The sequence below is a fragment of the Mytilus californianus genome, unplaced genomic scaffold (assembly GCF_021869535.1).
Source record: "Mytilus californianus isolate M0D057914Y unplaced genomic scaffold, xbMytCali1.0.p SCAF_4, whole genome shotgun sequence".
Taxonomy (NCBI): domain Eukaryota; kingdom Metazoa; phylum Mollusca; class Bivalvia; order Mytilida; family Mytilidae; genus Mytilus; species Mytilus californianus.
Window position 1 is genome coordinate 57,191,775 of NW_026262690.1, and position 13,925 is coordinate 57,205,699.

Genomic DNA, 13,925 nt, shown 5'->3' on the forward strand with positions numbered 1-13,925 from the left:
TTTTATCTCACATGGCCCCCTTGGGCCAGCCCGGCAGTGTGAGCTATTCTCATCACTTTGCTCCGTCGTCTGTCGTCCATCATCCATTAAATTCCACAAAAATCTTCTCCTCTGACACGACTGGGCCAATCGGAGTCAAACTTGGCCACAATCATCCTTGGGGTATATAGTTTTAAAATGTGTTCAATGGTCCCACCTGCCAAATAATATGGCCACAAAGGCTAGAAAAAGAACACTAGGGGGGAAATTCAAGTATTATCTATTATCTTGAAAATTGTTATAGATATAGAAATTATTGCGGGTAAATGTTCATTGTTACCGTTTTCTTTTTTGCGATATTGGCTATTATCTTGAAATATTTTTTTATTAGTTGTTATTGGCTTTGAACTAGCTGTCAGTAACTGCGAGTACTCTGAGATCTGTACCTAGTGTCTTTTTGCTGTGGGGATGTATAAGTACCCTGCCACGTCTGTGTTTTTGTTAGATGTATTTCTATTTGTATCCATCTGACGAGTTGAGCCTTTTTCAACTGATAGTTTGTTCTTATGTATGTTGTACTGTTAACCCATCACTGTCCCAGGTTGGGGGGGGGGGGGGGGAGGGGGATGTTGGGGGCTTTGCTCATTGTTGAAGGCCGTATGGTGACCTATAGTTGTTAATTTCTGTGTCACTTTGGTCTCTTCTGGAGAGTTGTCTCATTAGCAATCATACCACATCTTCTTATTTTTATATAGAACCAACATTTTGATCTAGATAGAGAGAAACTGCACAAAGCAAACCGATCTCCATGGCAAGATCTACAAATAGGTCAACATGAGCGAAATTGCCAGTCCAGTCGGGAATTTTTGCCCTCAGTGAATGACAATTTTAACTTATTTTCGAGGTTTTTTTCGGATACGAGCAGATACCGGAAGATAACAAATCATTAAAAATGACTGAAATCGTCCTTTGACTCTTTATAAGAGCTTTAAATGACAATCTAATAGAGAGAAAAACTTCAAACAGCAAAAATTATCAGCAAGACGAGATCTACTAAAATCCGGTATCCGTCGACTTCTTATCGTTATAGGAGTTATACCTTCGAACCTTAATTATACCCATTTTGTGGCGTTTTTTTTTATGAAAACTATATGAGATATTGAGAAACTGTAGATTGAAAATGATCTACAACGAAGTCATAATGGCCAAAATCGTCAGTCTACTCCTTATGGATGTTGAATGACGATTTTTACCCATTTCAGAAATTCTAGTAGAGAAAGGAAAATTGCGAAATCCAACCTGGGGCTATTATACTAACGTATGTCCCAGTTCCAACGAATTAATCAACAAAATAACATCGACAAATGAGTCGTCATGACCAAAACTGTCAATCGACTCCCTATAGTTAATTGTTGCCTTTATGTTTTTTTATGTTTTTTTTTTGAAACTATAGAAGATAGAGAGAAACTGCAAAAAGCAAAAATGATCAGCAAGATAGTACATGCATCAACTTCTTATAGGAGTAATTGCCCTCAAATAACGACTTTTACCCTTCTTTGTGTTTTTGGCACTGATCTTGAAAACTTAAACGGATCTAGAGAAATTGTATACACCAACAAAAGACTCTCAAAAGCCTGAATCACTCACCTGGTAAAATATGCCATTTTGATATTTATTTTTGACTTATAGTGCAATCAGTTATGTTTGCTTATTGGTTAATCTTATTTAGTGGTATTTTTGTAGATTTTGTATTGATGATCATTTTTACTGTTTACAGTTTATACCTATCTATTAAATGTTTCAAAAATAATTGGTAACATTATAGAAATACCGGTAAGTAAAAAAAGAAATGTCATTTAAGGACTGTAAATCCTAAAAGGAATCTGACAATGTAGCAATGTTGACTTACTTGTACTATAGTTTTTGAAAAAAAAAATGCAAACAAATGAGTGAAAATCATCAATTAGGGTAAAAAACTTCTATAACTAATCAGTTGACAATTTCAGCCATGTACACTTATCTGAAGGTCTTATTGTGCTGAACATTTTATCATTTTACTGCTCCTCACTATCTATTGTAGTTCCTGCAAAATACACAAAAATTGATAAAAATCATGTTTAAGGGCAATAACCAATATAAAGGATCAATCAATGATACCAATAATGCTTATTTATTTGTAGAACTTATTTTCCTGAACATTTTTGTTTTATATTGTTGCTAATAAAAAATGAGTAAAAATGGTCCTCCAATTGACCACTCCCACTATGTTGCCTTATTTGTAAGTCTTATTTTGCTGAACTGTTTTGGCTATTTAGTTTCTATCTATTATGGTTTCTGCCAAAAATGTGTGAAAATCACCTTTCAAGGGCAATAATGCCTACAAGTGGCCAATTGCCACATTGAGGTATTTGTAGATCTTATTTTGTTGAACATTTTTGCAATCTATATATTATAGTTTCTCTTAAAATCGCAAAACATTAGTAAAAGCCCTCCTTGAAACTCCTGTAAGGGTTTAATTGACGATTTCGGCAATGCTGGCTTATTTGTAGATCTTATTGTTCTGGTAATTTTTACTAGTAAAATTTCTCTCTGTCTGCTATTGTTTTCAAGATAATGGCCAAAGACTTCTAAATTTGCAAACAATTGATTTTATGGGCAATAACTCTAAAATGGTTTGTTCTATTTTTTCTGAAAATTCCAAAGGAGATGGATCTTGACCTGATGATAATTTTTACCCATGTCAGTTTTGCTCTAAGTGCTTTATTTTTATAGATATAACCCAAAACCTGCATTTTACCCCTGTTTTTTTTATAAAAGATTATAATAAACGAACGGATGACAGATGCCGAATGATGGCAAAAGCTGAATAGCCAGATGAGCTAAACATGATGAGCTAGAAAATATCTACAGTACAAATAAGTCAATTTGATTGTAATCACCAAGCAACTCAGTATTAGAGTTACTTCCCTTCAATAATGATTTCTACACATTTTTTGGTGAAACCTATAGGACAAAGAGAGAAACTATGTAAATAGCAAAATTGATTAGACAAATATGATCTACAAATAAGTAAAAAATGAGGATTATCAGACATTACCTTTGAGTTGTTGCCCTTAATTGATTATTTTTTTACCAGTTTTAGTGTCTTATTTATATCTTATTTTTATACTCTTGTCCTGGGGAAAACATTATAGCCTAACAGACATTGAGCAACAGATGCAAGGTGATGACTTGAGGCCTACATAGGACATGTAAGCACAATGGAGCCACAAATGCCAAGTGACGCCCATAACACATTCCATATGATCCTGGTTACGACTGGTGCTTGTGATGACCTAAAGACCTTTAATTAAACTTTTGGGGGTCCTTTTATGTGATAGTGTCTTTTATAGTGTTGTCTCTTTAACCATTAAATGACTGGTGCCAAATGATAGCTCAACATATATACAAACATGGGCTTATTTCAAGCTATTGAACATCCAACACTACAAGTCTCTCAGTTGTCTTTATGATGAAGAACCACAATTATTAACCTTATAAAAACCAGAGTCAGACAAACTGACTAGACCTGACTTCAAATTTAATATCCTCAACAATTTGATAAGGCTGTTGATAACAAAGGCTGGATAAAATCTAACTTTTATTATATTTTTATTATATAATATAAGTTTGCCCTATTGGAGTCTGAGCTCAGCTGGGATTTTTTTTTACCAATCTGAGTGTCTTTACTAAATATCTTAATAAAGATAACTGGCATCAAGTGATGGAAAAAGTACACATGGCCCAAAGGGCTAGGTCAGCTTAAAAGCAAAACACAAACTATAATCCAAGGGAAGTAACTTTTTTCTTACTTTTAATTAAATACTTGTCGGTCAAATTCTTATTTTTCTTATGTAAAAAAAAATTATTTGTTTTAATATATATCTTTTGTCAAAGTGCAATTTTTTTTTAAGGAATTGGGGTATGAGAGGCAATGTTTGCAAAAAGTGATTTCCTTTCATACAAAAGTAATCAATGACACTCTTCAACTTTCTTTTCAATGTTAACCATTTAATCTTTTTCCCATTTAGTCCAAAAATACTGGTATCTTAATATGTAATAAATAAATTTTTCGATTCATTTGCACATATTACATTCAGTAAATGACTCTGTGCTGACCAGTCTTTGATCTTATTTCCTAAATGCTCTGTGCTTAACAGAAAAGCAGCAAATACCAACTTTTAAATCTTGTTTGACCTGACTGGGGATCAAACCCATAACCTCTTGCACTAGAGATGAGTATGTTACCATGAATCCATCCAGGCGGTTTACAAACAATCAGACATGCACTGCTGTAAACACTATCCACTACACCCTTATATAGCTTTATTAAACTATGGGTACCTAAAGAGAAGTTATGTTATATAAATATACACACACAATAACATCAGTACACGAATTACTTTATTTTGATCAACAATTGTGTTTTATTACAAATAAATAGAGATATGTAACAGGGATCATTTAAACAATTAACAACCTTTTTAACAATAAATGGTATTATGAACAAAATTATGATGTACAAGAAAAAAAGTAAAAATGTCATCTTCAATGAAAAAAAAAAAATTTCTAGAACCCATAAAAAGAATAAACCAATAATTCAAAATCATACCTACTGGTAAGTAAAAAGTCTTTCCATTTTTCAAGTTCTACTCAAGCTAAGGATCAAGCAACAGGGTATACACGTGGTACAAAAGATTACAAATCCCTGTTTTTAATATTTTGTAGAAATATAAAAGGAAAAAGAACGTTATAAGTAATTTCAATTTTTTTTTCTCAATAAACACACAGTATGCAACAAACAATTATTAATGCATCATTTACACAAAAATAGTGTACTCTGGTAAAAATAAATTGCTTTTTCCATGTATATTATCCTGCCTTATTTTAATTTATGAACTATACTTTAATAATCTGCCATAAAGAATGTTAGCTAATAAACATATTAATATTATTTTTTTACAGATTCAAATCATTACTAGTATATGGACTTCGTTGTTTTATACCCAAATCATCCCTACCATTGTTCACCCAATACCTAGCACTCATCTAAGCAGTTTTAATAAAAAAAATCGTAATGGGTTCCGTGGAACCCTGTGTCTCCCCTGCAATTGCCGCTGTCAGTGTAAAAGTGTAATGTTGACTTAAAAAGTGAGTCCATTTATCAGTAAAATACAGAATTAAAAATAAAATTCAAACTTTTTCTTTAAATGCTATTTGGTCTTGAAGATTAGCTTCTGTTCAAGTTTCATAACAATCCATGAAGGTTTACCAATTTTATAAAAATTTAATCCCAGACTGTAAATGTTAACTGTAAAAACGAAGTCCATCTATCACAAAAATACTAAAAAAAAAATTAAAAAAAAATATATTTTCAAAGGTTTGCTTCTGACATTATATCTTTCTCTTTTAAAATCATTTAAAAGCTTCTGCCACGACTCTATGAAGGTTTGACAAAGTAATTGATGTGTAACAAACTTTAACCCCAGACTGTATCTACTTGTTAACTGTAAAAAAACGAAGTCCATTTATCAGTTAAATACGAAAAAATAAAAATTTTGTTCTGGATACTGTATTTTGGTCATAAGCAAGCTTCTGTCCAAATTTCATAAAATTCCATGAAGGTTTGACAAAGTTATTGATGTCTAAAAAACACTTTAACCACAGACTGAACCTAAATGTTGCCGCCACTAACGGAATCTAGGATCGCTATGTCTCGCTTTCGTGATATAAATGTCGCAGGCTCGACAAAAAGTGATTATGAGCTAAAAAAAATTTCTTCAATTAGTAAAACTTTCCTGAAACTTGCTTGCTCTGTGTAATTCTGACTAATACTCTATAATCAAGTCCCATTACTCTGGCAAAAAGGAAAAATTCTCAACATTGCATATTTTGTCTATCACTAATTCCCATTTATCCAGTAATCATCCTCATGACTTTCATTATATCTAACATAAATCAAACAATCACAAAAATAATACAAATCCCTAATAAAGAAAATACACATCCCTAATTAAGAAAATACACAAATCACAAACCCTTATCCCTAATAAAGAAAATACACAAATCACAAATCCCTATCCCTAATAAAGAAAACAAACAGATACTAGAGTTATAGAGGAGGGGTTGCTTTCTTAATTTAGCAGATGGACATGAATAAATGCACCATAATATATTGACCCATTGTGTTATAAGATTACACTAAAGAACACAAAAGACTTTAAATCAAATAACAATCTTACTGTACTCCCTCATTTTACCTTGTGATTATGAATTAATATATAAAACTGGTTTGTCTCAGAGGACATATGCCATTGCTCTATGTCCTTTGAAAATACACTCAACAGTTTAGGATATACACTTTGGAAAATGTAACAACTGTAAGGAATATAATCTAAATCCTCCATCATACAGGTAAGGAATAACAGTACTATATTAAATATAATCCAAAATTGACGGCAGCAACTCTTGAAATACAGTACTGTTATTCCTATTAATGCAATACTCTTCAAAATTAATTTCAAATATCCTGTAAATGTCGACTGTGATTGCACAATGTTGTTGCCAATGACTCCGACTGTCGACCATGGAACTTATGGAAGACAGCATCTATTCAAAATTGGTGTTACATGCCTAAACCCATTGGCATAAAGAATTGCAGCCTAGGTATAATTTTGAGGCTGAATAATCACTGACAAATGCACTGTTCAATACACAATGGAAAATTAGCCATTCTTTATAATATATATCTTTTTGTCATCACTGATGGACTTTTCAGACGAAACAAAATAATATAAATATTCAAATTATTAATTAACTGGCTCCTGAAATGGCAAACATAATAAAATTCTTCCAATGATATACATGTAATATGGATACTTTAGAGTAGATATTGTATTTGTTCTATCTTTGGGATGTAATACATATAATATAATAGTCACATTTAACAAAAAAAATGTTCTTTAATTAACAATAAATATGAGCAACAGCCTTACACAAAATGATAATTCACTCACACACACAAAACATTGAATAAGACATCTTTTGGCCAAAATCCATTTTGGTTTAGGCTGTGGCCATTTTTTCCTAAATGCAAGTAGAAGGTTTAAAAAAATATGTCAGGCAAATTTCTATTACATAATAACTGAGACAAACATAAAGGTAGGTTGTGATTCTTGTTTCACAGTGTAAATTAGTGGCCTTAGCATACCTTCTCCCATGCATCATTACATAAGTTTTATTATGAAATAATGCTGATGGATTAAATGATTACTTTTGATCAATATCATAAGGCACTGTAAACTTTATTCGATTAAAATAACAGTTGTGTTACAGACTTTATCAAAATGTTTATGCAATTTTGAATACAATTGTAATTTTTCTGGTTAAAAAAAATGTATCATATATATATCTCTATGTGTTATAAATATTTGTATCTTATAATACTATTATAGGTCTTTCCAGAAACTCATTTCGGGAGTCGTGAATTTTACTCTAAAAGTATAATTTGAAGTAGGTTATTTCCTTTGTGGGCAAGTGGAACTGCTTCACGGCAAATGTAGCTCAACGAAGAGTCAATGAATAGCGGTTTTTAATGATTTAAAAATAATATTTGGTTTATATAGATAAAAAAGTTATTGTCTTTTGTCTTCCACTATACTTGTACTTTAAAAAAAAGCTGGAAATGTTTGTATATTAAAGTAACACATTGTTTTCTAAGTTAAGTCTCATCATTGCTCTGCACTGCAGCAAACCTGTGCTTATACCAGTATACTTCCCAACAATGGAAATATAAATTCATTTTCAATTGCAATTTTAAAATCAGAGTTGGACCTTCCGAGGTGAGTTTTCAGAAAGTCCTATACACACCAGCGAAACAGACAGTGCTGCTGTATAAATTACAACTAAGTCCATTGATTTGAAAAAATTGAATTATCTTTCTTTATTAGATGATATCCTTTTTACTTAAATTCTAATTAAATCACAAAGACTACACATGTAACAGTGGGTCAATGGATTTACATAACTAACAACTCATCCAAACAAAATTAGGAGTAATTTTCTTTTTGACAAATCAATTATGCAATTCAATCATTCTGTATTATATAAATAAGATAGGATGAAATACATGAAATTTCCATGTGGTTATATATGAATGTATGTGATATTGGAAGCATATTTTGAAAAAATTGAGTTTATGAATAGTATTTGTTTTTAATTAAATACAAGTGTGTTAATCATGTAAGAAACCAAAATCACTAAAAGCAGAATGATATCTGTTGCAACCTTTCAAGTCACACCTTTTTTGATTTTCTAATTCTTTTTTGATTGGAAATTCAATTTTGGACAAGTTTTTTGTTTAAATCTTAAAGAGTTTATCACCTTTCTACATGAAAACAAATTTTCAATGGCTCCATGACAGAAACTGAAGTGTTGATCTATATTTTTTAAGAGAATTTTCAGTTGTATTAAAAAAAATTATAATATTTGTTCATCCAAAGTAGTGGAAGTCAATTATACTTTTATTAAAAGATAAACAAATATATCGCAGATTTTTTTTCCATTGATGCAAAAGTAAGGTTCCTTGAAATATTTACTGTCAATATATGGGAACATGCCCCTTATCAGAAATTATTAAACAGCAACATAAACTGTTTCAGATATAATGTAAGTAGCACATACAAATAAAGTTAAAAAATTTTCTTCTCTGCACTTTGGAAGAACATATACTAAAATGCATCTAGAACCTTTTAATATTTAGATATATGTGCAGTTATGATCTTAAAGAATATATGATTTCCGCATGTCAACATTTCCTTAGACTAAGTATCACATAAAATTACAATTCATCCATATGATTTTATAACTCTGGTTCCATCTCCTTTTTATTAGTAAAGAAAATAACACTACACGTGTATCAAACCAGGGCTTCTTCAGTGCTGACACTATTCTCACTAATAAAATCACCAGGATTGTCAAAGACAAATGCTAGATGTCAATCAAATACACCTGCAGTATTGCATGTATTATAGAAAATCGTTTGGCACCGTTAGTTTAATCAAAATCAAGTTTCGTCATGTCCGTCTGGGCTCCAACTTGTATGAATGTTTTGTTAAAAGTCTCTGATTGTCTATCACTTTCAAGTTCCTGAAAAAAGTCAAATATGTTTTTTAGATGGAAGAATAACAACTTCGATAAGCATACAAAACTGAAAGAGAAAAAGTGAAGTAGTACACATAAGATAAGTTATTTAAAGAATAAATACATCATAACTGTACATATTTAAGAGCCTACATTGCAATGTATTCTGTACAATATTGTTAAATCATAATGCATCAACAATAGAGCAAGAGATATCATCACTTCTAAAGCTTTCTTAACAATGCATGGGATTTTTTCAAAAATAAATTATTGGTAGAATAATAGAATATTCATTAAATGAAAATATTGTATATGATTTATCTAGAGGTTCCCATGAGCCTGAATCTCAAATATGGCATCATTCATATCATAAGCAACAGTGGCAGACATCTTACCCTACCGTATATAAGATTGTGATCAGGTTTAAAAAAAAATTGTTCAGTCCAAGAAGGACAATAACCCAATAAGGAGTCAATTCACTGTTTCCATTCCTTCATTTTTTTTGTAGATCTTGTCTTGCTAATCATTTTTGTTGTACACAGTTTCTCTCAATCTACTTAAGTTCTCAGCATTATAGCCGAAAACACAAGAAACATGTTTGTTGATCTTCATTAGCTGATCATTAAAAAACATTTTTACTAATATATCAAAACATGAAAATCCTTGAAAAAATATACCTGATATATTCTTCAACTTCTGTCGATGATTTTGCTGTAGAAGGTGCTTCAATTTCTGAAAAAAAGTATTTAGGAAATACATTATTGATGAATATAGATGTAACATTTTGGTTTTTAAGGGGAGATAATTCCCAATTTACAGAAATGCATTTTTTGTTCAGTTCCAAAACATTTCAGCTGAGTTATCATTCATTGTGCAAAGCAGTCTGTAGAAATTTTGAATGGTAATGGTTGTGTTAGACCTTGGATAATGTTTCTAATTACAATACTTACCTAATGGATGACTTCTACAAAAATTCACTGTTCTCATTGTTTGAGCAATCATGTGCTAAAAAACAAAACAAAGGTAATAAGATTTCATTGAAAACATAAGTTTTATCTGACGATGTTTTAAAATATTATTTAAATATTAGGACAAAATAATAAAGAATTACTGGAATCAGGTTAAAATTATTCAACAATATTGAAAGTCTTTCACAACGAACTACAAAAAGACTTCACCCAATATCTATGTATTGATAAAAAAATTTAATATCAAAGAATTAAGGTTTTACTGACAATTAAATAGTCACGAGACAGCAATAAACAAAATTATGTTAGAGTATACATACCATTTTTTCAAAGTTCACCAAACCATCAAAATATGTTTTATTTCCTTCATGCGTGAAGGTTAAATCTGAAATAAGTAAAACAAAAATAGTTATATGACAGCGCTTCATAAAAAGATATTTATAAGCCCACAGTATAAATACTTATCTGTTAATAAAAGTTATTGCAACTGTTACTCCTATTATAATCTTATCAAAGAGTTCAAATATCACACAGATGTTATAACTATCAAAATCTATCAGGTGGGACCAGGGTAATCTATAGCCAAGGCACCTGAAACAAGCTGTTTAGACTTTTGATTTCAAATGCCTACCAATTATTTAATTGGCCCTTGCATACATTTAAACTGAACTGACATGTTGTAAATAAATGGATAAAATATTGTAAGATTTTGGTTATAAAAATGATCAGAGTTAAATTTGTTTCCTGTTTTAACTAGTTATAATGAGAACTTCGTTTTTTCCCCTCATAAAATGACAATAGAACAGAATCCTAGTTTTCCTTACCTTTCATTAATAAAGGCATAAATGGAATGATTGGAGCAGAGAGTTTGGCAACAGTAAGTCTGTACACTCGATGATTTCTCGATGGATCCATCAAAGTTTCAAAATCGGCAAACATTTTCTTGAACTTGCTAGGCAGTTTCTGTAAATATTAAGCAGTTTAATAAATTCTAAATATACTTGTTTTCAATGTACCAGTATCTATATAATCACAAGAGGAATTGTCTCCCATTGCCATAAGTTTTTATCAGGATCTTCTAAATAGATAGATACTAATACAGCAAATGTAATTAAAACATATTAAAATTGCTTTTTAAAACAACTTTTTAAAATTTTGTTATTATATAATAGGTATGAAACAAAATTTACATTCAAATATCACTTAAATCAACCGAAGTTTAGCCAAGATTAGAATAAATTGAACAAATACTACAAAAGACCTGCTAACAACACCGAATTCCAAAGACAACAACAATAAAAAACATATATCAAAATATACAGTATAAGTAAACACTGTCTAGCTGTTGACCAAATATGAAGTCCTTCCATTCAATATAAGTTGAGAAAAGTGGGATCAAAATATTAGTTGAACGAGGTGAATGTAATATAACCCCCTCTCCTAGAGTGGGGTATATTAATTCATATCACTAAGGGACAAATGGCAACTTATGGACCATTCCTCCTCTCCCAAAAATACCTGGTTTGCAATATGGCCTTCCATGCCATGAATTTTTCAAAAAAAATTTCATGAGTTATCTGATACATTTATGAAATATGTTTCAATAACTGCAAACTAAGGTCTAATGGGATTTTTCTAGTGTTTTTGGGTTGCTGTTTCATTGATCCTCCATTGTTTATACTTCCATGAAGCTGATGATAACATACCTCCCAAGTTTGTGAAAGACAACTGACAGCAATATTACTTAAACCCATCACTATAGAAACTGACTGTGACCTACCTCCCAAGTTATTGAAAGACGACTGACAGCAATATTACTTAAACCCATCACTATAGCAACTGATTGTGACCTACCTCCCAAGTTTGTGAAAGACAACTGACAGCAATATTACTTAAACCCATTCCTATAGAAACTGACTGTGACCTACCTCCCAAGTTATTGAAAGATGACTGACAGCAATATTACTTAAACCCATCACTATAGCAACAGATTGTGACCTACCTCCCAAGTTATTGAAAGACAACTGACAGCAATATTACTTAAACCCATCACTATAGCAACAGATTGTGACCTACCTCCCAAGTTATTGAAAGACGACTGACAGCAATATTACTTAAACCCATCACTATAGCAACAGATTGTGACCTACCTCCCAAGTTTGTGAAAGACGACTGACAGCAATATTACTTAAACCCATCACTATAGCAACAGATTGTGACCTACCTCCCAAGTTTGTGAAAGACGACTGACAGCAATATTACTTAAACCCATCACTATAGCAACTGATTGTGACCTACCTCCCAAGTTATTGAAAGACGACTGACAGCAATATTACTTAAACCCATCACTATAGCAACAGATTGTGACCTACCTCCCAAGTTTGTGAAGGACAACTGACAGCAATATTACTTAAACCCATCACTATAGCAACTGATTGTGACCTACCTCCCAAGTTATTGAAAGACGACTGACAGCAATATTACTTAAACCCATCACTATAGCAACAGATTGTGACCTACCTCCCAAGTTTGTGAAAGACAACTGACAGCAATATTACTTAAACCCATCACTATAGCAACTGATTGTGACCTACCTCCCAAGTTATTGAAAGATGACTGACAGCAATATTACTTAAACCCATCACTATAGCAACTGATTGTGACCTACCTCCCAAGTTATTGAAAGATGACTGACAGCAATATTACTTAAACCCATCACTAAAGCAACTGATTGTGACCTACCTCCCAAGTTTGTGAAAGACAACTGACAGCAATATTACTTAAACCCATCACTATAGCAACTGATTGTGACCTACCTCCCAAGTTATTGAAAGATGACTGACAGCAATATTACTTAAACCCATCACTATAGCAACAGATTGTGACCTACCTCCCAAGTTATTGAAAGACAACTGACAGCAATATTACTTAAACCCATCACTATAGCAACAGATTGTGACCTACCTCCCAAGTTATTGAAAGACGACTGACAGCAATATTACTTAAACCCATCACTAAAGCAACTGATTGTGACCTACCTCCCAAGTTTGTGAAAGACAACTGACAGCAATATTACTTAAACCCATCACTATAACAACTGATTGTGACCTACCTCCCAAGTTTGTGAAGGACAACTGACAGCAATATTACTTAAACCCATCACTATAGCAACTGATTGTGACCTACCTCCCAAGTTATTGAAAGACGACTGACAGCAATATTACTTAAACCCATCACTATAGCAACAGATTGTGACCTGCCTCCCAAGTTTGTGAAGGACAACTGACAGCAATATTACTTAAACCCATCACTATAGCAACTGATTGTGACCTACCTCCCAAGTTATTGAAAGACGACTGACAGCAATATTACTTAAACCCATCACTATAGCAACAGATTGTGACCTACCTCCCAAGTTTGTGAAAGACAACTGACAGCAATATTACTTAAACCCATCACTATAGCAACTGATTGTGACCTACCTCCCAAGTTATTGAAAGATGACTGACAGCAATATTACTTAAACCCATCACTATAGCAACAGATTGTGACCTACCTCCCAAGTTTGTGAAAGACAACTGACAGCAATATTACTTAAACCCATCACTATAGCAACTGATTGTGACCTACCTCCCAAGTTATTGAAAGATGACTAACAGCAATATTACTTAAACCCATCACTATAGCAACTGATTGTGACCTACCTCCCAAGTTATTGAAAGATGACTGACAGCAATATTACTTAAACCCATCACTATAGCAACTGAGTGTGACCTACCTCCCAAGTTATTGAACGAT

The 13,925-nt window shown here is 32.1% G+C and overlaps 1 protein-coding gene across 1 annotated transcript in view; it reads right to left on the reverse strand.

The window, feature by feature from the left end:
• Nucleotides 1-4,404: 4,404 nt before the first annotated feature.
• The window catches only part of LOC127698449 (rap guanine nucleotide exchange factor 4-like), a 126,523-nt gene continuing 117,002 nt past the window's right edge, over nt 4,405-13,925 (reverse strand). Inside the window, exons 26-30 of the mRNA XM_052201902.1 lie at nt 10,952-11,090; nt 10,448-10,512; nt 10,110-10,164; nt 9,837-9,891; nt 4,405-9,165 (exon numbers count right to left, since the gene is read on the reverse strand). Coding sequence (XP_052057862.1) covers nt 9,093-9,165; nt 9,837-9,891; nt 10,110-10,164; nt 10,448-10,512; nt 10,952-11,090 — 387 coding nt within the window. The 3' untranslated portion in view covers nt 4,405-9,092. The remainder of the gene's footprint in view (nt 9,166-9,836; nt 9,892-10,109; nt 10,165-10,447; nt 10,513-10,951; nt 11,091-13,925) is intronic.